The following is a 26,036-nucleotide window of genomic DNA, read 5'->3' on the forward strand; positions in this document are numbered from 1 at the left end:
TTAGAAGGAAAAGAGGAGAGAGGACACGATGCAGGACCAGAGCTTAGATTATCCTGAAGAACTGCAAAGGTCGAGGGACTAATATTAAAAGGTGAAGACAACTCAAGAGCTTGAGCGGACGAGGGCTTTGTGAGTTGAGAATAGACAAGCTTAACAAATGGAACATATGTTGGTGAAAGAGATTGACCTGATAAAGAGGTGGAACCTCCCGGACCAAACTTAGTAAACAGAAAGCGATGTTCATCAAACACAACATGACGAGAGATAACGATCTTACCATTCGGTGTGAGACATTGATAACCTTTATGTTGAGAGTTATATCCCAAAAACGTACACGGTTAAGAGTGAAAATCCAACTTGTGACGCAAAAATAGACACAAATATGGAAAACAACAACACCCAAATACTCGTAAATGATCATACGTTAGATCTTTCCCATGCAGAACCTTGTACAGAGATTGTCTTTTCAACACTGAGGTAGGAAGATGATTGCTGAGATGAATAGCACAACTAAATGCATAACCCCAATAATCCATAGAAAGATCTGTTTGGGCCAAGAGAGTAAGACCCGTGTCAACAATATGCTAGTGTTTCGCTTAGCCACCTCATTCTGTTCAGATGTATGAGGACAGGATAGTCTATGAATTGTCCCTTGATTTACCAAGACGAAAGTGAAAGCTTGAAACTCACCCCTAATCACTCTGGAATTATCGGATATTTTTTCCAAACTGAGTTTTGATTAATTGTTGAAACTGAATAAAGCAATCCACCGCTTGAGACTTTTGACGAATAAGATAAATCTAACTAAAGCGAGTGCACATATCAATAAACGAGACATAATACCAATTTTGTTCACAGGTAACTAGCGCAGGTCCCCATAGGTCGGAGACTACCAAATCAAAAAGATTAGTATTTTAGTAGTAGAAGTTGGAAAGGGCAGTTTATGAGACATCCCTTTTTGACATGCAACACAAACATTATTAAGGAAAACCTTATTACAAGTAATATTACAGTTATTTAAAACAATCTTGACAATAGAAGCAGAAGGATGACCAAGACGTTTGTGCCACAAAGTAAAAAATCACACCTATCAGTTCGAATTTGAAGTCCAACATTGGCAATAGAAGGAGCCATAGCAGACGGAGCAGACTCAACTAGTGGAGAAAAATGATAGAGCCCATCACGAATGTGGCCTCTCATTAAAATGTCTCAAGTCTTGATGTCCTTAACAACATAATAGGTTGGATGAAATTCAAAAAACACATTGTTGTCAGTGGCAAACTGAGACACAGACAGGAGATTCTTCCGTATAGTCAGAACACACAAAACATTAGATAAGTGAAGTAATTTATGTTGTGTAGGAATTACTGAATTACCAACAGACGAGATCTTGGTAGAAGTCTCGTCACCCATTAAGAAAGAAGATGTACCTAAGTAAGAAGTAGAATCATTCAACGCAGAAGCATCGCGACAGGATATAGTGTGTGGCCCCTGAATCTGGATACCATGATGCAGTACCAACGGGCAATGAAATATAAGAATCAGTACCATCAAGATTGGACCCAAACTAAGTAGCATGAATATTAGACCCAATAGAGTTAGACACATCAGACGCATGCAAATCGGGTAGACGAGAGAGCCTAATACACTGATCAAACCCAGTGTATACACGAGCCCTTGGTTTGGTCTGCCAAGGAACTGAGGGCCCAAACGCAGGACAATCACTAGCACCAGAAGGCCCAAGTTCGTGCCCACGCCTAAGGGAATTAGCAAACTCTACATAGTTGGAAGTTGGCCCACTTGAAATATTGTTTGCTTGTGGCCCAAACTCATAATGAAAACCAGAATGCCTATCATGCACGTGCAGACCAGGGCCATATTCATTCGATCTATCAACAGTAGCATTAGACCCAAAATCAATAGCATGCGGCCTAAATTGTGGGTCTGGCCCTGGCGCGAATTGATGAGTGAAACGTCCAGGCCCAACATGCAAACCTGACCCATCCATGCACCCAAATCCATCACCAATATTAGCAAATGGGTTAGAAACCCTAGGGGTTAACCGATGCAAGTGAGGTGCAACACAAAATCCTTCAAAGGTAAAATTATTTGGCATTGTCGAGAAGCCAGCAAAACCACCAGGAGCACGTGACCGCGACTAAAACTATAGGCCAGCAGCCGGAGTTGACGCCCGAGCCATGGACATCGAACCGTCAAAATCACGATTATAGTAATAATAGCATCGCTGGGCTAAATGCCCAAAGCAGTCGTATATTTGGCATTGAATTTGGGAGCGAAATCCTCTACCACAACCGCTATTCGAAGGACGGCCACCACGAACCGACTCTACCATTGATGGTGATAGAACAAACTTCGCAAGATTAGCATAGATCGGCACCTCTAGAAGTACTGGTAACTGTCGACTCTCATATTTGAGTAGCATGTCAACGAGGCACTGAAATGGAAAGGGTTCAGATAAAAATGATCCTAACGTAATCACGACATCGAACTCCAGTAGAAGACCTATAAGTATAATCTCAAATTTTCTGCCTCCAAGATCCGAGAACCAGAGGCATCGAGCAAGGCACATGTATTTTGTATTATTGCTACATAATATTTTATTAAGAGGTTACCTTTCTTAAGGGAATGCAATTCATAACGAATTCTTGACGACTGTGCACCGATGACTGCCGCGAAGAGACGAGTGGTCGTAAGCTAAACATCACAGGTCGTTCGAGTGTTAATAAAGGAGGATAACAGCGAGGGATGAATAGTATAGAGTAACCAGGAGACAAGCAATCGATCTTGTTGAGTAAACACCGATACATTCGGATTTGGAACGATAGATCCTTCAGACGACTGCACGAAACGCGGCGGAGGAGGTAATGTCCCATCCAAAAATCTGGTTAATTCATAACCTTTAACGATTAACCGAATATGTTGCTGCCACTGAATGAAATTTCCATGATCTAGCTTAACGGTGTCATGGCGAGGAAAGGAGTGAATGATCTGATCACCAGTAAACGTCGAACAACCAGGCTCGACAGAAGCAAAATCAGTAGAAACAGTGGTAGTCATGAGTATGAACGAAAATCAGGACTCCAGCATCAAGGCGACTGATACCATGTCAAGATCTATAGTGAGCTAAGTAAGAATAACATTGAACATGAAGAAGAGGTATTGTGTATTATTATTTTGATCCATTCAATTATACAACAATAGTATTCATAGAGTATATGAGTTAGATACTGCAAATAACTACTGCTAACATTATAACAATTTGAATAACAAACTAACCAAACTAACCACTAACAATACCAGAGTCGTTACTTCTATACTTTAACAATACAGATGAATGTTGGGCGCAAGTTATACTTCGAACATTCCAATGAGGTACAAGGTGCCAAATTGGTGTGATGGTTGGATGATTTGTGTATCCATTTTGAGCTTGAGTCTGATTAATTGAGATTATAAAACACGAATTTGATAAATGAGATTTGAATTGAAATGATGATATAATTTGGTTTTTCGAGTGCATATATGTGAAATGTGATTAAAGATAGCATGTGAAAAACCATATAAACAAGTTTATACAAGTTCGGAGGCCGATATGGAAACAAAATGAATCACTAAATTCGATACAGAAATGTGATATCGATATAATCAAATGCGAGCTCAAGCTCAAGGTAGAGTAGATTTAAAACATATGGATTAAATTGTAAACACAGTTGTAACTACTATATAAATAACTTGGATTTGACATGTTAAAGAAGAAATAGTCATCATAAATTTTATTAACATTATTTTTTAACACATCTGATCGAAAATATTCTTGCCAAAGGTAAAAATATATTACCAAATTGATTCATATGCTTTAAATATACTCTACGTCAGATTCAAACTACGTTTAACGTTTAAATTCCCGCGATGTTGACGAAATGACCTAATTAATGTGATACAAATACTTTGAAGACTCAAATTTAAACTTTGGAGATTAAGTGGTAATTTAAAGATATTTAGTTGAATTAATAGAAAATAAAATAACTTTTATTCTCAATTTAAAAGGTGACGTGTTAACCTAAATTGACTTGAGATTCATGCTAACGTGACGTCTTACAAAATGATCCAAATCCAATCATAAGTTTTGATTTGTTTTTATCTTCTTTTAAGTTTGCGGTCCTTTATTATTATTATTATTATTATTATTATTATTATTATTATTATTATTATTATTATTTGTTTAATTAATTAATTTTTTTTCAGACTTGAGAGGAGTGATTTTTACGCATTGGGATAGAAAATGATCCTCTATTTTATTTTCTTTCCTCTCATTTTTCTTTCATACCAAACATACTCAAAACTTATTTTCCTTTCACTTTTCCACTCCCTCCTCCCATAGTGGGAGCCAGACGTGGCTGACTAGTCCCTAACCCCCTAAAATAAAAAATTTTCTATTTAGGCCTTTTATAATTTATAAAATTTTAAATTAGTAATGATAAACTTACACTTTGACCCCCAAAAATGATAAAAATTTGATTCGATCCTTTAAAAAAGGTTAAAGATATAGACTATAAAATGATGAAATTACATATTTACTATCGCAAAAATATACAATTTATTTCCGGCCCTCCCAAAAAAACTTTCTAGATCCACCACTGTCTTCCCATCCTTCCGTTTTTCCCCTAACCAAGCATAATCTAAGAGCTTATTTATGTATCAATTAATGTTTAAGAGTTTATTTGAATGAAATAAAAGTTTAAGGACTTTGTGTAAATAACATGACAAAGTATATTATTAATATGTTGGTCTAAACTTTTATATGTATTCAAATTGGGTAGTAAAATTAATATTAGAAAATGGTTGAAAAAATATTTTTTACGTTTATATGAGTTTGAATTAAGGTCAATTTATTTAAAGTTAAAATTCTTATTTTAATTTTTTACTTTTGCAAAACTATTTTTAGTGAAAACGGTAAAAACAAGTTGTTATTATTATTTTTAATTTTCACAATTTTATTTTAATTTTGTAAAATTTATTTTAAAAATATCAATTAAATGTGTTTTCTTCCTTTTTTATTTTTCAAGAAAAACGACTATTTATTTAAACCAAATGAAACCTAAGTATTTCAATTTAAAATTTTATATTTGTTAAAATGATTATATTTTATTAATTTATTTGTTAAGAAACAAGCATGAAAATGTAAGAGAAGTACCAGTGGTCCCCCGACATTAGCGGACGGATGAGTGAATTAAACCCAATGGATTTGACTTGACCCACAGCATTGGTAATGTGCAACCCTTGGCCCACTTAGCTTACTTAATTACCTAATTGCTAAATTAGGTTCCAAATTTTAAACATTACCTTAGCTTAATAATTTTCATTCTTAATCGAAATTAATTATTTTAAAAATAGATATGAAATTAATTTACATGAAAATGTGTAAAATAAAATACTATAAGCTTCAAATTTATAAAAAAGAGTAAATTCTATGAGAATAATTTAATAAAAATTGTTTTAAGTAGTTTTATTTTTATCTACCATATAATAAAATCTTTTGTTTCAACTACTAAACCAAACAACGTAATATAACACACTCAGATTAAAATTTTGTAATACCCTTACCCAATTTATTAATAGATAGATACACATAAATAATGTCACATTAAAATTTTCATTTTCAATCTCTAAGCCTTTTGAATTCTCTAACATTACATACTCTATATGATATTTAAATCTTTTTCTAAAGTCCTCTACTAATAAAATTTTGTCAAAATTACCACAAATTAGGCCTTGATTTTCAAACCATTAAACTTTCATATTCTTTTTCAAATTGTAAATTTTGAATCATATAAATTAGTCCTAAAACTCATGTTTTGAAATCTTTACAATTTATTCCTATACTTTCAAACTTTATTATTTTATGCTCAATTTTCCAAATTTTCATATTTCATAATCATATAATTTAGTTAGTACATCAACTTTTCAGATTTCACTACTCAACTATTAGAATTCAAAATTTTACAATTTGGTCTTTACTTCAATTTTTATCATATTAATCACTTAATCCACCAAATTATCCATAAATCATTCACCATTCACTTCATACATAAAAATAATATTTTCTTTACTTAGAACATATAAAATAATTATACAAAATTAATTTTTACAATATCTCATCAAATTAAACATTCAAATAAATATAACATAACAATCTGAACCACTTACAAAATGTATAACCTTTCACTTAAAATTCACATAACACTTAATACTAAACTTTTATGACAAAGTAGTCCACTGCGCAACAATCACATTTCTATTCATATCTCATTCCTTGGAGTTGATAATCAAGTTTGGTTTGAAATTTCCAAAACTAGATATCCCATTACTAATATAAAAAAATATCAGAATTTTTAAATAAGCCAATTAATGCAGTATTTTCTTCAAACCGTCTCATGTTCTACTACTAGACAGCTCTAATCCTCTTTACTAAAAAATATTTTTGTACATTTTTGAAAACATCGTACAATGTTGCCGTTTGTTGCTTTTCAAAATAGACTCATAAGCTTTTTAGGAATATAAAGATTAGCTCTTAATTATTTTTGTACAACTTTTAATGATTATTTCAAAGTCAAAATAAGGGAACCCGAAATCAATCCAATATTGTCTCACTTAAATTTATTTATCTTATAATCTACAATTCCATTGGTTACACATTTTTTTCTATATAAACCTAGACTCAATAGGATTAAATTTCATGTTTGGTTCAACCTTTGACTCAATTTCTACAATTTTTGGTAAATTTTCAAAGTTAAAACAAAGTTGTTATCCAAAAAACAGTTTTAGCATAATTTCTAACATTTTAGTTTTTAGTTTTCTGTCAATTTACTAACAGTTATGAATCATATTCTTCCACATAATTTAACCTTTCAAGCCCTTGTCTTAATCTGTAATGGCCCAAATTTGAGGTTATCGGAACAGTGGTTTCGGGACCACAAATCCGATGAGAAAAATTTTATTTTTATTATATTTTTATGGTCCACAATTTCACAAAATGATTTCGTGAAAATTTCGTTCGAAAATTTCGACGTTTGGGCACTCAATTTAGTCAAAAGGACCAAATTGTAAAAAGTGCAAAAGTTGAGTTCTACATGTTAGAGGTGTCCAATTGTTATGAAACTTTAAATTGGAGGTCCTTATATGGTAATTATACCATTGGTAACTTGGTAGACAAAAATGGACATGAGATAAGTGAAATAGAAAATTTTTAAGTTAGGGGCAATTTGGTAATCTAGTAATTAAAATGAATTAAAAGGGAAAAAGATGGCAAATTATGCTCATCTTCTTCATATGAACGAAATCAGCAAGGGGGGGGGGGAGCCATATTTAGGGTTTTCAAGCTTCCAAGCTCCATAGTAAGTGATCCCAAGTCCCGTTTTTAATGTTCTTTACGTTTTTGAGATCTCGGTAGCGTAATTTAGCTTATTCTAGCAATAATTTAACCTAGGGTTTATATTTGGAAAAATACCCATAGGTGAAAAGTGTTTATTTTGATGTTTTATGATAGAATATGAAGCTAGAAATTATGTTAAACAACTTTTGCTAAGCGATTTTAAGTAAAAACGAGTAAAACGACATAATCGGTAAAAATACCTAATGTTCATAAGTACATGTTAGAGTGGGAATTTGATGTTTCCATAGAAGGGAAAAATGTTCAGAATGTTATAAAACATAAGAATAAGAGATGAAGTTTAATTTCCGAGCCTTGGGGCAAAAATGTAATTATGTAAAAGTTTAGGGGCAAAATTGTAATTTTGAAAAAGTTAGAGTCGAGGGCTGTTTAGATGAATGTGATTATTAAATAAGTTAAATTTACTATTTTAGATCAAGAAGTACGAAACTCGAGGGTAGACAAAGGGAAGAATAAAGTTGAAGACTAAGTTGGTGAATTTGGCTATAATTGGTACCGAGGTAAGTTTACGGTAAATAAATGCAATATTTCAATATTTATTATCAATGCTGTTAATTTCCAGCAATTATGAATTTATTTTATGAATTTATTTGATGATGATCCAAGCATGAGATGATAGAGAATTAAAATTTAAAAGTCCCGTTGATACATAAGGATGGTACTGGATACGAATGTCATGACATTTGGGTAAAGAGATCCCATGTAAGACCATGTCTGGGACATGGCATTGGCATCCTTAAGATCATGAGAGGTCCCAGTAAGACCATGTGCGGGACATGGCATGGGCACCGAGACGAGAGGTCCCATGTAAGACCATGTCAGGACATGGCGTTAACACGAGATGAGAGGTCCCTATAAGACCATGTCAGGACATGGCATGGGCACTAACATGAGAACATCCCATGTAAGACCATGTCTGGGACATGGCTTTGGCATGTTATTATCAGAAGAGACCCGAGTATCCTTATTATTCCAATGTAGCTCAACGGGCTTGTAAACGAATCATGTTCATGAAAGTTCAGTTTAAAGCATAAATGGCAAGCTCAGGTAAGTTGTAAGACTTAAGAACTTATTATACTATCAATTGATGTTCAACGATGCAGCAAGAGTTGAGTAAGTTATGCACACAAGTATTCTAAGTAAACAAGTAAGAGAACTAGTATGAGATTAACTAAAGAGTAAACTAGAGATATAGACATTGAGTTTAATTATTTAAGTTAAATATTGTTATTTATTTGCTAGTAAACTTACTAAGCTTTATGCTTACGTTTTTTTATTTCTCTTTCTCTTATAGTATTACAAGGCTACTTCAAGGATCCTAAAGAAGTCGGAGATCGTCCACACTATTAACCACAACTGCTCGGTATTTTATGTCGAAACACGTTTGAGTTATGGCATGTATAGGGATTTAGTTACTCTAAATGTTTGTATTTATGATCTTGATAAAGAATGATGTGTAAGTATTTGATGATGAATGGTTGCTAAAATGGTTAAGTATGGAAGTGTTTGTTGTTATAAAAGTTTAGGTGATAAACTATGCATGGAAATCATAAAAGGGTAAAATTTTGCAAAGAAACAGAATTCAGACAGCACTGTGACGTGACTTTGAAAAATCACCTAGGATGGTATAAAATGAATTAGAGGATGAATGATATATGGAATTAAGGCTTGTTGAGTCTATTTTCATGGAAAAATAACAGTGTAGCAAAAGGAAATTTATATTTTAAGATATGTGAATTTTAGTAAGATAGGGTCAGAACTGTTTTTGGAGTCCCCTGTTCTGAGTTTAGAAAATAATTAAAAATTGTAAAAAAATGGTTATGATTTGAAATTTACATGATTAGATTCCTTAATGAGTCTATTTTCTGTAGGAACAAGTGGGAATAGCATATGAAAATCCTATAATGAGAAAAGTTATTTTTAGTAACAAGAGGTCAGAATAGTCGAATGGTGAAACAGGGGAGACTTTAACTAATAAACTGTACTAATTGGCTGAACCAAAAATTCTAAAAATTTTATGGTAGGAAGATATATTAGTCTAGTTTCAAGGAAAATTTACGGAGTTAAATTTTGAGTTCCGTAGCTCAAGTTATAATTAATTTAGTGACTGCTGCGCAATTGGACAGCTTTGCTGTAAATAGTGAAAATAATTTGCAAAAGTAAATTTTTATGCTCCCAATTAGTAAGATAAGTTAAGTAATGCCTCGTGCTCGACTCCGGCAACGGTCTCGGGTAAGGGGTGTTACATAATCATAAATGTTTAATACAATTAACATAATTAAATTCTTAGGTAAGAAAAGAGTTCAATAAATACTTACTCCTCTTTTAGCTAGAACCTCACTTTCTTTGCTTCTCTTTTCTTCCTTTCTCACTCTAATCACAATCTTTCACTTTCCTTTCAATTTTATTTATTTATAATTTCTTATCTCTTGCCTCTAAGATGTTATACAAGCTCTGCAAAACCTATACTTCATCTTTCCTCTTTGATGACTATGGAAAATTTCAAGGTTTTGAAATGAATTAGTGGAATTTAGTAAGAAAAGGCGAACTTATAAGAAGTGGGAAGTTTTATTTCTATTTATAATGGTGGTGGCATTGGAATAATTAAGCATTAAGATAATTCTGCATGTTTCCATAAAAAATGTCTTTATTGAATTAATTAATATAATATTAAAATCTATTAGTCATAATTTTAATCCAATAGCTAAGATTTCTTCTTACTTTTCAATTTAATCAAATGGTCCATAATTTGCTAATATTTTATGATTTTCTAATAAATATCCTATTTAAGAAAGGATCATCTTGTCCTTGAAAATTCTCTACAATTCTTTCTCGTTCACTTTTGGTAAAATTACACTTCTAGTCTCTCTACTTTTTCTTTAATTCAATTTAATCATTTTTACTTTTATATTTCACACTTTTCCCTACATTTCTCACATACTTACAATTTAGTCTATACACCAGTTTATTTCTCTTAACACACAAGTCTTTTCAATTCTCTCTAGTATCCAACTATCTTCTATGCTAGCACTAATAATTTATATTTTATTTACCAAGAAGAATTTAACACATAATCTCTCATAATTGTATTGTTTTCAACCAAAAGGGGTTTTTAGAATGTTAAAATTTTTAATGTTTTGCCGAATTATTTAAGCATTCATAAGTTTTGTTAGGACCGAGGTTGTCCAAGATTGATGACTTGAATCTTGTTCAAATGCCTTTTTGGACACAACCTGTTTAACTAGTTGTTTAAACACATGTTCAAACAAGACCTTTGGGACAACCTAGGTGTTATTAGATGTTGGCTTTTTGATTTGGTCCTCCATGATTGTTTTCTCTATAAGCAAACGAGTCTCAGAACATGTTTCATTTCATCCTTTAATGGTGTTGATCAAATTGGAGTAAGGAGGAGAAGGGTGGAACGACTTAGAGATCAAAAGTTTATATTTATCTTAACTTTATCTTTTTACTTGAAGATCAAGTTGGTTAGTTTACTTGGACTTGAAGATTTCATTTGATAATTATAATGGAAGGATTTATCTTAGAGAGCTCTTATGGTGATCGAATTTGGCTATTGAAGAGTTGGAGATCGATATGCCTTATCACATAAGGTTTATCTTTATCCTTTAAGCTTTATTTTGAGATAATTATTGGGGATAATTCAAGAAGATATCTTTATATTATAATTGAGAGTTTTACTTTATCAAGACTATTTGGAAAAAAGTCTCGAATTTAGCCTATAAATAAGCTACTGTGCCACGCTCATAGGGTGTGCCTTTTGACTTCTTTTGGCTGGTTATTTGTGTAATTTTGCAGTATTGTGTTAGGCTTTTTATTGTAGAGTTTTATTGATTATATTGTGAGGTTATTTGGGGTGAGTGATATATAACAATCGGGTTTATTGTTGGGGCTGCAATTACTTCTATGTAATGGTAAATTGAGCTTAAACCAATAAGTGATCAAAAAATTTGTTAAATAAAATCATTCATTGAGTGAGACTCCACAAAGTAAGATTGTTTTTGAACTACGTTAACAAATCTCTTATATTTATTTCTCTCATTCTATTGTGTTTTGTTCAAACGTGTGTCTAAACAATTGTCTAAATATCGAACTAGATAGATAGCCAGCTAATGTTCTTACCACTTTTTTTTAAAATTTATTTATTTAAAGGAGTTCATATATAAGAGAAGAACTGTAAATATTCGAATTTGAATTGAGAACATATTAAATTGAGTTCTAAAAAATTTCGGTTAAAATCACTATTAGTCCTAATACTATACATGTAACAGCCCGATTTTGGGTCTAGATGGAACAGTGGTTTTTGGACGACAAATCCGACGAGGAAAAAAAATGTAATGGCCTGAATTTTCAGAGGTGTCGGAACGGTGATTCGAGATCACTAAATTCGACAAATGAGTAGAAAATATTATTAATTTAGTGAGTATAAGTTAAATGTGAAGTTAGGAAAATTTTTGAAATAGTGAATAGTGCACTAGAAATAAATATTAAAATAATTAGAAAAAAAATAGGATATCGAGACCTCAGAGATTTTAAATCGAGCCATAAATGTTTTTATAAATATTTATGGAGTGTTAAAAAGTTAGTATTAAAGTTTCGTTAAGAAATTTTAAAGTTTCGATAATTAATTGAACAAAAAGGACTAAATTGTAACAGATGCAAAATTATGGGAAATGATTAAATAACTTAAATGATAAAAGGAAGAGGGCTTCAAAGGCAAATAGACCTAAGGTCTATTTGGGCTGGACGGTAAAGGCATGAAATCAGCAACAAAGTAAGGAGTTTCCCTAAGCTGGTTCTTCCTATTTTTACTGCAGGTAAGTTCAATTCTTGATTATTTCTTGAAATTTTGGTGTTTTTGTGACTTTTACAACTAGGCCCACTTCTTGAATTCATTAGTTTTTGATTCTATGAAAGAAGTTGAAAGTTGCTATGAATACATGTTGGAAGTATATGATGATTTAGCATGGAATTAGAGCTTTAAATTGTTCATATGCTGATTTTATTGAAAGAATTGAATAGAAAGTGAATGTTTGGGACCTAATAGTAAAAGAGTTTGAAGATAGAGTTATATGTGAAAATTCTGAATTTTAATAGTTGTGAAACAACTTATAATGTCTAGGTAAAGTATTAATTGAGAAAATTAGATTAATTTAGGGGTTAATTGAGAAAGAACCGAATTGTATAAACTGTGAAATTTGGGGCAAAATGGAAATCAACATTTTGCACTAAAGTAGTTTTGGACAGCAGCAGTAGTATAACTTTGAAAAATCACCAAAAATTGTGGGAATTTAATTGGTGGGTGAATAAAATATGAAATTAAAGTTTATTGAGTCTAGTTTCTCATAGAAGAAACGGTGTAAGAAATGGAATTGTAAATCATGAGATATAATAAATTTTTTGAGACAATGTCAGAATGATTTGGGGTTCCCCTATTCTGACTTTGGAAAATCATAAAAAATTTAAGAAAAATAATTATGAGTTATAATTTATATTATTAGAATCCTTAATGAGTCTATTTTCAAAGGAAATAAACGGAAACATCATCCAAATTCTGTACAATTAGATAATTCATTTTTAGTGAAAAGTGGTCGGAACTGTCAGACAGCAAAATAGGGGAAACTTTAAAGAATAAACTGTACTATTTTGCTGAACCAAAAATTCTTAAAATTTTATGGTAAGAATTTATGTGAGTCTAGTTTCAGGGAAAATTAATGGATCTTAATTTGGAGCTCTGTAGCTCTGGATAAAAATAATTTAGTGACTCTTACTCAGATAAACAGCTTTGAATATACATGTGAGTGAATAGTGAAATTATAGCTAATGTTGTTTAAGTGTGTTATACACATTAAGGATATGGAATGGAGAGGAGGAGGAGGAAAATTGGGAAATATATGAATGATTTGTGTATTATTGGTCATATGCTTGATTATAATTGATAAACGATGAAATAGATATGATGCTTATATTTGTGCATTATTGGTCATGGTTTAAGCTCATGTGTGAAAATAAAGTTTCATAGTATGTGTGTATGGTATATTCGGTATATGATTTGGCCTGAAATAATGTCATGAATGGTTTAGGAATTAACACATGTTGGTAAGACTGATACATGAATAGATGTTGTGCTCATCCATGCTTATAATGCTTATGCTATATGTGTATTTGGCTAACATATTTGGTGTATATGCTTAGGCTTTGGCCAAGTAGTGGCTAGATTATGCCACGTTAAATTTATAAGTTATGCATTGAAATGGTTTATCGTGTGGTTAGTTCCAAAAAGAGTTATGTTTAAATACACTAGCTTGCAACTATGATTGAATGATATGCTTATATCTTGTGTGATGTGCATAGAAACAAGTGTGGAAAGATAATGAAATGGTAAGTTCATATGGCTGAAATTTAATGGTTAAATGTTAATTTCATGAATTATATAATGTATGATGAAATGTATTTAGTGTTGAAATGAGAGTAAAATAAAAATACGAAAATCGAACAAATGATCAAATTAAGCGGAACGCCGGATTTGAGTACTTCTGATCAAGGATAAAGTGATAAGTGGTAGCTTTAGCTACATTTATTTGATCAAGTGACAAAGTGATAAGTGCTACACTTATCTGATCAAGAGACAAAGTGATAAGTGGTAGCTTTAGTTACACTTATCTGATCAAGAGACAAAGTGATAAGTATTACACTTATCTGATCAAGAGACAAAGTGATAAGTGGTAGCTTTAGCTACACTTATCTGATCAAGTGACAAAGTGATAAGTGTTAGCTTTAGCTACACTTATCTGATCAAGTGACAAAGTGATAAGTGGTAGCCTTAGCTACACTTATCTGATCAAGTGACAAAGTGATAAGTGGTAGCCTTAACTACACTTATCTGATCAGGGACAAGTGATAAGTGATCATACGTAAGACCATAGTTATACTATGGCAAAGTCAAAGTGAAGTACTAAATTTTCCGTAACCGTTCCCTAATTTGATTAAGGATGGTAAGTGACAAATGGGCCCAAATGAATTAAAGTAAATGGATAAGTGGTAGTGTATTTATACCAGGATGATGTTGTTATTTAAGCTAAAATGATATTTTCATTGCAAAATTGAGAATTTCATAAATGTGTTATTGAATGGTATAATCGATAAACGTTGAGTTAAAAGGTAAATACGTATTAGTGTTGAACTTAATGTCATTGAATTGTACGTGAATTAAATGGAAATTGCTAGTGAATTGATTTAAATTGTGAGCATGAGAAGTTGCGAATTGAATGAAATGGAAATGAAACATTGAATTGCATGAGTATGTTTCGGGTCTCGTAGGCCCTAATTATTATGATTATAATATTTTGAGGATATATTGTGAAAAGTTATAGAAGCATGTTAATTATTTTGAAAGTTTTAATTTAGATGAAATTTTATAATTCGGTTAAATACGTTTACAAGTGTATGTGTTTTGGTAATGCCTCGTACCCTATTCCGGTGTTGGATACGGGTAAGGGGTGTTACAATACAAAAAACTATAGATTTAGTTCGTATACTCTAATTTGATTAAATTTAGTGATTATACTTTTCATATGATTAAATTTAATCTCTATATTTTTCCAATTTTAAAATTTCAATCTTGATCAAATTGTAGTAATTAAATTCATTAGGTCAAATTTTGCTATTAGTCTTGTATTATGTGTAAATTATGAATTTAGTTCATACCCTCCAATTTGGTCATTTTAATCTATATATTTTCAAATTTTAAAATTTTAATTATGATTAAATGGTAATTGTTAATTTCGTTAACTAAAATGGCCTTGGTTTTTTGCAAGTATTTTATGATAATATATTTTTTGTATAAAAATTAAAAAATAACATAATTTAACTTAATCAATTTAATGAATATTATTCACTAAGATCGAAATCTGAAAAATTAAAAATATAAAAATAAAATAATACTACATAAACTAAATCTATAAGAGTAAAGGTAAACAAGATTTTTTTTAATAATTTGTTTTCATTCCTAACAATTAAGAAACATATTAGATATAATTGAATTGTAACATCACAAGTTACCTCGTTCCAAGCCCCCAAATGTGTTGGTGAGATTGGGCTATGCCTATAATCTACCTCCTAGTGTTTTTCTTAAAACAAATAATGAATTGTTTTGTTGTTAAACTTTATGAAAAAATATTTTAATTTTATGTTATTTGTAAAGCGATTTAAAATGGATGAAAAAATTAATAGTTGACGTAGGCATTTATTAAAAAAATTATATTTTAAAAATTAATTAAGTACTAACATGACATGCACGTAATTTATAATGTGATTTGACAAATAATACTAATTCAAATGTTAAAAGAAATGAGAAATTAAATAAAAACTAAAATAATTTTTCTTTTTATAAACTTGGAAATCACACTATACACGTATATATTATGTCCAAAGGGAGCTGCTCAAATAAAGATGTATCACCATTTGCTTCTTTGTAAACTTGAACTTAAGTGAGTTTTATGGGTGAACAACCTTTAGCCATCAAGTCAAACACAAGAGTTCAATGTAATTAGTTTTGATGCTATCGCAAGCTAGATATTTCTATAAGGTACAAATTTATGATAATTTATTGAGGATAAACTACTTCAGTAGTCCCTAAGCTTTGTTTAGAATTACATTCTTATTACTTAACTTTTAAAAGTTATATAGTAGTCATTATCGTTATTTAATTATTTTATTTTGGTCACTCTCCTATAAAAGAATGATGGGACATATTAATTTAAAAGATTAATAGCTAGTTTGACCCTTCAACTATAGTTAAAATATTATTTTGATATTTTTAAAATCTTTGTTGACAATAATTCTTTAAAAACTACTAAAAATTCCAAATATATCTAAACATTTATAAATAATTTCCAAAATAAAAAGCCCATCATCTACTTCTTTTCCTTCTCGTCCTAGCAGTCGCCTCTCCCATTACTGGCCCAGCTATTGCCCGGCCCTCTGTGGACCATAAATTTGATGCCGTTGACCAAATACTCACTCTCCCCCTCATTCACGACTCACTTCACCATCTCCTTGCCTCCTTTAATCAAACCCTGGACACATCATTCCCCTCCATCACAAACACTCTTCCACTCTCTCGACTTCATCATCACCTTAAACTGTCTCCTTTTGCCATCACCATTGGAGCATTTGTTTAAGCTCCATAAACCACTGCCAACACTGCCTTCTCCATAGCTACACAACTCCCTCACTTTTGTTTCTCTCAATTGAACCAGTCATTATCAATCTCACCAAGGCTCACCACTCACCATCATTTAGCAAAAAAAAAAAAAAAAAACCCCTCATTTTCATCATTGTATCACCGAATCTACCCATAACACAAACCTATCCCCATAGACCTCCACAACCCACAATAACTAAATAATAATAATAATAATAATAATAATAATAATAATAATAATAATAATAATAATAATAGAACATCCAATATAATAAATGAGAGTAGGGGGTGAGTATCTGATCGAGTCAAGTCGAATCGAGTCAAAAAATTCTAAGTTAGTCGAGTTGATGAATCCTATTTTAGCAACCAAACTCAATTTGTAATTTTTTTGAACCGAATCGAATCGAGTCAAAAAATTTAGAGTCGAGTTAGCGAATCCTATTATTTATGTTCAATGTTGCGTTTACATGGACAAATATTTAACTAGTAGAGAAAGTACAATATTATTTAACTACATAAACCATATAGTAGGTTTGCCTTTAAACTTAATAATTTTGTCTTTAACTTTAGAAAAAGTAAACATTTATCAAAACGACGTAATTTTAACTTTTCTTATTCAGATTTTCGGATAACTCGAATTGTGTAATTCATAAAAGTTAAACCAAAAAAATTAATTTTTATTCGAATTGATCTGAATAACTCAATTAACTCAAACTATTTAATTCAAAATTTGAATTTTTTATCGAATTTTTCGAATCAAATCAGATTTTGCTCTCCCCTAAATGAGAGGAGTTTGAAAAATGAAAAACTAAAGAACTAAAAAGGAGAAAATCCATTTTGAGTCGTGTTACATGTGAGTAGGAAACGCTGTCATTTAGGAATTAAATAAGATTTATGAAACATTGTTGTTCTTTTTACAGAACTAAAAGAATTTCATCATATCTTACAATAGAGATAGAGATTTAGACTCAAATCATACCAAACATTCTTGATAGTTCACACCGCGTAGATTAAACAGAGTACGCCATACAAACAATCATATAGAGTCTCTTGTTCACTGTCCCGGAAGGCTTCACGGGACACATCAGAGGCAAACAAACGTTATATCGAATGTGCCATAAATCCTTATTAAAGAATACACTCTAAAGCAATCTAATCAGAGCACGCCATAAAGGTGATTCATTTAGAGTACACCACAAAGGCTGACAGGATGTCACATAGGCATCCCAAAACTATCGTGTTTGTGATATGGACTTGCCTAAACTCACATTGAGTGAGGTTTTCCCATCACCACCCTGGGACACATAGAGAATCCTATTAGATAAAATGTCATTCAAAGATTCTTTTTTTTCTTCAGAGTATGCCATGGCCATTGACTTTTTCCTTCAGAGTTTCATATTAAAGTTCGTGTTTATTGTCCTGACGAACTTCTTTATTTACCACCGCGGTGACTCGACACACATTACAAACTCTACGAACTAGACACATCCCAAACCCAAAATTTCATACTTTCATAACACTCTTCATACATCCCATATAACTTATTTTCAAGTAGACTAACTTATATCTTATTTAATCATAACTTTATTCTTATAGTTGTATAAGTATCATATTCATGCTATACTATCCATGATTTCCAGATTCCAGTTTGATTACTTTCCTATAGATATACTTCAGTATGAACAGTATACATACAAGATTCAGAGTAGAGACTCACTTGATAGGTCCTGAAAGGAGAAGGAAAGCTGGAATGCCACTAAGCGTTTATTATTGAATTCACCCGACCCGATAGTACCCCTTTTGGAAAGTCTAGTGCCAACGTCATGGAATAGGTAAGTCACCAATCCCTAAAACGGACTATGTAATGTACTTTATCCGCTGGGTTACGGGGGGCATTTTACCAGAGGTTTATATTCTATCAATCTACCCTTGTGTGCGTGATTCCTGTTGAAGCATATACTCAGGGGTGGGTGCAGTGCGAACGATCCTCACCTACTACAGTTAATAAACCTAAAGGTAGATCGAAGTCTTCAAATAGAGGGAAAACTTGTAACTTCTGTAAGAAGAAAGGACGCATTAAATCTGAGTGTTATAAGCTACAAAACAGGATCAAAAGAGAGGTTGCGAATCAAAATAGAAAACAACTAGAAAAATCTGGTAAAGTTGATGTTGTAGAAGATTATAGCGATGGTGAACTTTTAGTCATTTCTGTCAACAATTCTAAAGTGAGCGAGGAGTGGATCATTGATTCGGGTTGCACCTTCCACATAAGTCATAATCGAGATTGGTTTACAACTTACGCAACAGTGTCTGAAGATGTTGTTTTGATAGGAAATAATGCTTCATGTAGAATTGCATATGTTGGAACAATTAAAGTTAATATGTTTCATGGAGTTGTCAAAACACTTAGTGACGTATGACATGTTCCAGAATGGAAGAGAAATTTAATTTCGTTGAGTACTTTTAATTTAAAAGGGTACAAATAAACAGTTGAAAGTGGGGTTTTGAAGATTGTCAAAGGTTCCCTCGTTGTGACGAAAGGACAGAGAAAGACTGTCAAGTTATATGTTTTGCAGGGTTCTACTGTTACTGGTGATGTAGTTGTCGCATCCTCTTCCTTGTCAGATAATGATATTACTAAACTTTGGCATATGCGTCTAGGGCATATGAGTGAGAATGACATGGCAGAATTGAGTAAAAGAGGACTTCTTGATGGGAAAGGAATTTACAAACTGAATTTCTGTGAGCACTGCGTTTTTGGAAAGCAAAAGAGAGTTCGATTCACTAGAGGAATCCATAACACGAAGGGAACATTGGAGTATATTCATTCTGATCTATGGGGGTCATCTAGAGTGCCTTCGATGGGTGGAGCTAATTATATGCTAACTTTTATTAATGATTTTTCCTGAAAAGTTTGGGCGTTCTTCCTGAAGCAGAAAAGTGATATGTTTTTTGCATTTAAGTCTTAGAAAACTATGATTGAAAATTAGATAGGAAAACAAATAAAATATCTCCGCACATATAATGGCTTAGAGTTTTGTTCTGATGAATTTAATAAACTGTATAAGTCAGAAGAGATCGTGAAACACTTAATAGTTCGTCATACTGCACAATAAAACAGTGTTGTAGAACGAATGAACAAAACGATCATGGAGAAGGTTCAATGTATGTTGTCAAATGCTAACTTACCAAAGTCATTTTAGGCCGAAGCAGCTTCTACTGCATGTTTTTTGATCAACTGATCTCCATTCATAGCCGTTGAGAAAAAGACTCCACAAGAGGTATGGTCTGGTAATCCTGCTGACTATTCTAATTTAAGGATCATTGGGTGTCCTGTGTTTGCTCATGTTGATAATAGAAAATTGGAATCGAGATCCATTAAATGCGTTTTTCTTGGTTATAAAGCTGGTGTAAAAAGGGTATAAGTTATGGTGTCCTGAAAATAGAAAAGTTGTAATTAGCAAAGATGTTGTTTATGATGAAACTGCTATGCTACCTAACTTATCTCTTAAAGGCTCTTCTAATAAAGAAAATCAAAATCAGGTGGAACATCAAATTAATCCAAAATCTACAACAGAGTCGACTACTTAAGCCAGTACAAAAATTTAGAATAGAGTTGCTTCTTCACCATAATACTCTATCGCCAAAAACAGAACTAGAAGAGAAATTAAACATCCAAAGAGTATGCCGAGGCTAATCTAGTTGCTTATGCTTTAAATGTGGCTAAAGATTTAGATGCAAACCAAGAGCCATCTAATTATTCTGAGGCAGTTAGTTGTGAAGATTCAGAAAAGTGGATGTTTGCTATGTAAGAGGAGATGAAACCACTCCACAAAAACAAAACATGAGATTCTGTGAAACTTCCTAAAGGTAAAAAGGTTGTTCGTTGTAAATGGGTGTTTAAAAATAAAAAGGAGACTCCAGGAGTTGAAGAACCCAAATATAAAGTAAGACTTATTGCAAAGGGTTACAGTCAAATTCCAGGAGTGGATTTCACAGATGTGTTCTCCCAGTTGTGAAGCATAGTTTGATTCGAGCTTTGCTTGGTATTGTGGCCATGCATGATTTGGAGCTTGAGCAGTTAGTTGTAAAAACTGTATTTTTGCATGGAAAACTTGAGGAAAATATTTACATACAACAACCAGAGGGTTTTACAGTCTCAGAAAAAGAGGACTATGTTTACTTGCTAAAAAATTCCATTTACGGTTTGAAACAGTCACCAATACAGTAGTACAAGAAGTTTGATTCCTTTATGACTTCTCATGATTTTAAAAGAAGTAGCTTTGACAATTGTGTTTACTTTAAGAAAAATAGTGATGGTTCTTTTGTGTATCTACTCCTTTATGTTGATGACATGTTGATAGCAGCGAAAGATAAATGAGAGATAAGAAAGGTCAAAACCCAACTAAGTGAAGAATTTGAGATGAAAGATTTGGGACCAGCAAAGAAGATACTTGGTATGGAGATTCTTAGAGATAGAAAAGTAAGTAAATTGTACCTAAGTCAGAAAGGGTACATTGAGAAAGTTCTTTGCAGGTTTAATATGCAAAATGCTAAGTCTGTTAGTACTCCTTTAGCAGCCCATTTCAGACTTTCATCGGCTTTATCTCCACAATCAGATGATGAGATTGAGTACATGTCACATATTTCATACTCTAGTGCAATGAGATCTCTCATATATGCTATGGTTTGTTCACGTCCAGATTTATCATATGCAGTAAGTGCAGTTAGCAGATATATGGCGAATCCCGGTAAAGAACATTAGAAAACAATTCAGTGAATTTTAATATACTTATGAGGTACTACTGATGTTTGCTTACAGTTTGGAAGAACTACAGATGGAGCCATTGGGTATGTTGATGCTGATTTTGCTGGAGATCTTGATAGAAGAAGATTTCTCACAGGTTATGTCTTTACAATCGGAGGTTGTGCAATCAGTTGGAAAGTCACTTTGCAAACTACAGTTGCTTTGTCTACCACTGAAGCTGAGAACATGGTGATTACTGAGACTTGTAAAGAAGCTATTTGGTTGAAGGGACTCTTTAATGAACTCAATGAAGACCTTCAAATCAATACAGTATTTTGTGACAGTCAGAGCGTCATCTTTCTTACAAAAGATCAAATGTTTCATGAGAGAACAAAACACATTGATGTTCGGTATCATTTTGTTCGTGATATTATTGCTCGTGGTGATATTGTTGTGAGCAAAATTAGCACTCATGAAAATCCTACAGATATGATGACTAAGTCACTTCCTATAACCAAGTTTGAGCATTGCTTAGACTTGATTAGTGTTTATTGTTGAAGTTAAACCCTTAAGGGGTTTTATGGAAGAGGTGGAGAACTTGTTCGTTGAGAGTTCGCGATGAAGAACTTGTTCATTGAAAATTCCTGTCAAGGTGGAGATTGTTAGAATTAAGTGACACGAATCCTTATTTAAATAAAATACAGTGGTAAAATAAAATAAAAGTAAAATCCCTATAGAACTATACTTCTTTTATTTTATTTTAGAATAAGGTTTTTTAAACCTTATTAAACTCCATCTATTTGATATTGATTAGAATAAGGTGTTTCAATCTTACTACATGCCTATTAGAATATGGTTTTACAAGCTTATAAATAGACATAGTCTACTCCTCTTGTAATTATTCGAATTCGACATAGTGAATTTTCTTCTCCTCTGCCCGTGGTTTTTTCCCAAAAGTGTTTCTACGTAAAAATCTGTGTGTTCTTTATTTTTATTTCTCTTTTCTCTGTGATATATTGTCATTACCGACATTCTATTTTTTACACCTTCAAAAAATCTTTGATTAAGATCTCATACTATTTTGTTCTATTTTTCTTGTTGGAAGATACCTTCAACCACATACTATCGAAGCTAGCTTTATGTTCAACATATATAAATGTTTCTATTAAAAAACGGTATTTCTGAACTTCCCACCTAAAACCAGTATAACATGACCAAAGTAACTCCTGCATAATGAGGTTTACAACAATTATGTGGGCAATAACGTAGCCGTTGTTCGGATTCATCCTATACTTTTTTAATTTTCTACCAAAATGCCAACAACCTTTCATTGTTGTTCAGTTCTTATATTTTTCACAGTTCAAATAATCTTGAACATTTTTCTCTACACAAAACATTTATAAAGCATTGTATTTATTACAATATATACCCTAGCCCTAATCCATCTAACCATTTTAAACTAATCATATTTCATAAATTCTAAACTTTACTATATCATGTCACAAACAAATTCACAAAATGTCATTTTATTCTATTCAGTAAACCGTAAAACCATACTATAATTGCATTATAAAGTTTTCTTATGTTTTTTCTTAGAGCTTGCCTCTTCTAACTTCGATTTTGAAAAAAATTAATTCCACCAATTAATACAATAATAACCTACAACATTTACAATTTTTATATTATTTAGGTATATTAATTTTTTTCTATATTATTCTGGAAAAAAGGCAAAATAACATTTATAATTTTCCATATTTTTTACTTTAATAATTTCTTTTTGCTGGAAAAATTAAAACATTTACAATCCATATATCGTTTACAATTTCTTATATTTTCTACCTACTCTTCTGATTACTAAAAAGTTAAAAACACTTGCAATTTAAATCTACGTATAATAATAAATTAAAATTTACCAAATACTTAATTTACTGGTTTTCCACTCTCGAAATGTTAACATATAATATCTAAGCAAAACTTTTTTAACAAATTTAATAATAATCTAACAAATAGAAAATTTTCAACTTTATTAACTCCTTTTTTTTTCTCTCTCAACTCTTCTTCTGTCCACAATTTTTTTTTAAGAAATTTGTTTCAAAAAAATTAGGGTTTTTAAATACTCTTGCATATGGTATGTGAGATAGTAGGTAACAGAGATTCGTTGCTGCCTAAGAAGCCCAAATTGACAATGAATCTCTGCTACACCTACATTAGCATGACAAACTATTAGAATCCCAAATTGATATGTTAACTGTCAATTTTAAGGTTTCAAGATTTCTTGTTCATTTCAAACATATGAAATGCTCAATTTCAATCCCAAATTGTCAACCACTCATATGAAAATACATGATTTTTCATTATCTGTCCAACAAAAACAGTTTGTTTTTTTAAAATAAGATCAGCACTGAATTGGTGGACGGCTATTCGGACCTCTTCTTCTCGAGTTCACCAACCAAGCCATAATTGCAATCTTTCTTTTTTCAACCAACAAAACACCAAAGCCCTGATTCATAATAATATCCTTTCACCTGTCCCTTACGGGCAGATGCCCTCAAAGTTGCTTTATCCCATCCAACCCTAATCCCCTCAACCCTTTTTCACTGCCAACTACTCCTTATATATATCCACATAATGCCCCACTAATCACGTCTTAGTCTGGTTATTGGAAATACCTCTTTTTTTTTTCAGGTAGAAAGCCTGCTGTTTTTCCAGACCAACAAAACACACTTTTCCTTGTTTCGTTTCAGTTTTTTTTTTTTTTTTGGCTTCATTTCTTTACCAGCGGCTGAGCTCCAAGTGTCAGTTACAATAAGAAGGAAATTAATGAAGAACGTTTCGAGGAACAAGTTTTTGCTCTGTTTTAGACCCGTAGTTGATATGGACTTGATGCTCGACCCCAAAGCAGTCGTGGTTGATCCTTCCCAAAATCGTCGGGCCTTAACGTATCTCACCGTCAAAAACAAGGCAGATATTATGAAGCCTTCAACCACTCAGTCTTCGTCTTCTTCTTCAGTTTCTGATACAGAGAATTCAATCATGGTTCATCGTCCCGGGAAGAAAAGATTTTCCCATGTCATCAAAGCTGTTGTATTCGAGATCTTATTGGTAAGTTCTTTCCTTCTTTCCTTTGTTCTTCATCCTTTTTTTTTTTTTCCTGATGAAGTGATTAACCGCCTGTCATCATCACTCATCGATATATCTTATCTTATCAACAGGCTAAGAGGGTTAAAGATAGAAAAGGTATCCCATTAAGGAGCCATGGTAAGTTGTTGGATACAAGTGCTGATGAATCAGTAAACAAGGTTCCAGCTGCCGAGGGAGTTCAAAGTACTGTTTCAAAGCCTAACTCAGTCCCAAACTCAACGCAAAAAACAAGCAAACATCAAGAACCAGAGATGAAACCGAAACAAGAAGGAATCCAGAAGAGTTGTTCAAGTTCAAGCAATGCCATATTTATGCTTGTTATTAGTCTGGCAGTGACCATATTCTGGGGCAAATTTTGTGCAATACTTCTTACATCAATTTGGCTGTACTTTCTCCCTCACCACCAACAGCCTGCAGGAGTTATTGAGAACCTGGAAAGCATTACAAAAAGCTCGGAAAAGAAGTCAAAAGATTATTACAGAAAGAAGGTCATAATGGAAGGGTTACTTCAAAGGAAACAAAGCAAAGGGGCATTCAATTTTTGACATTAAAAATTTCTGTTCGCAACAGACAAAATACACAAGCATCAGTTTCTTCTTTGTTGTGCAGTAAATTTTTTTTCTTTTTATTTGGGGAAGATTTCAGAGCATTCATTATTTATTAAATTCTTTCATTCCAATTCCCCTGTTCTTTGTTTTTTTTTTTTGGGGGGACGAAAGATATGGTTAGATATTGAAAGCAATACAAACAAAATCTCAAAATATTTGTTATCATTAGAAAAAAAAACAAACCCAATCCCGTTTCAGCTTGCTGCTTGTTGACTCATTAAGGATTAAATACAAGACGTGGGCTGGGAAATGAAGTTCTGCAATGCGTATACTGTATGGTTTTGTTGTACTTGATGTACCTTAAGCTGAAGTTACTCAGACCACAAATTTAAAAAATGATCAGATGTTAAAGAATCCACAATTACTAAAGAAAACTCTACATCAAATTGGATACTGAATTTTTAGTCAAAAAGAATGGTGTAATTAAGAAGAAAATTGCAGGGAAAAAAAAGAGAAGAGAACCTGATCCTAAGTGAAATTCGCTTCAATAAGATTGAATTGCATGTTTTTCACCTGTTTTGTTTGTTAACTATTGGCTGGGAGCATATAATTTTAACTTTAATACCAACATGTTAATAGTATTTCTATTTAGTATTTAATCTTAACAATTTTTCTTAGTTTTGATCTATGTAATGATGTGACAATGTTAATGTTAGAGTAGGATACCTTGCTTTATCCCTCTTTAAAACTAGTTTCTGATATAAGGGCAGTGTTTATCCAGAGCTCAGAAGCATTGAATCTGATATGAAATACTAAGAAAGCATGCTACCCTGTCAGATACAGCATTAAACATAGTAGTAGATCAAGATTTTATTATTATTGAAAATAGCATCACAGTATTCTAATAAA

At 32.2% G+C, this 26,036-nt stretch overlaps 1 protein-coding gene and 1 long non-coding RNA gene across 2 annotated transcripts; both read left to right on the forward strand.

Moving 5' to 3' along the window:
- The first annotated feature begins 7,346 nt into the window (after positions 1–7,346).
- Positions 7,347–8,943, forward strand: LOC128039649 (uncharacterized). Its single transcript, XR_008194098.1, has 3 exons — positions 7,347–7,412; positions 7,882–7,968; positions 8,763–8,943. It is a non-coding gene; the product is annotated as an uncharacterized LOC128039649 (long non-coding RNA).
- A 14,995-nt stretch (positions 8,944–23,938) lies between these two features.
- On the forward strand, positions 23,939–25,258 carry LOC105794923 (uncharacterized protein At5g23160). Its single transcript, XM_012624311.2, has 2 exons — positions 23,939–24,540; positions 24,651–25,258. The coding sequence occupies exons 1-2, from the start codon at positions 24,259–24,261 to the stop codon at positions 25,122–25,124; spliced, it is 756 nt and encodes a 251-aa protein (XP_012479765.2). The 5' UTR covers positions 23,939–24,258; the 3' UTR covers positions 25,125–25,258.
- Positions 25,259–26,036: the final 778 nt, after the last annotated feature.

Source organism: Gossypium raimondii, chromosome 3, assembly GCF_025698545.1.
Source record: "Gossypium raimondii isolate GPD5lz chromosome 3, ASM2569854v1, whole genome shotgun sequence".
Classification (NCBI taxonomy): domain Eukaryota; kingdom Viridiplantae; phylum Streptophyta; class Magnoliopsida; order Malvales; family Malvaceae; genus Gossypium; species Gossypium raimondii.

Coding starts and splice junctions, on each gene's coding strand:
- LOC105794923 (XM_012624311.2), top strand. CDS start 24,259: ATGAAGAACGTTTCGAGGAACAAGTTTTTGCTCTGTTTTAGACCCGTA. Junction 24,541..24,650: donor TTGTATTCGAGATCTTATTG/GTAAGTTCTTTC, acceptor TCTTATCAACAG/GCTAAGAGGGTTAAAGATAG.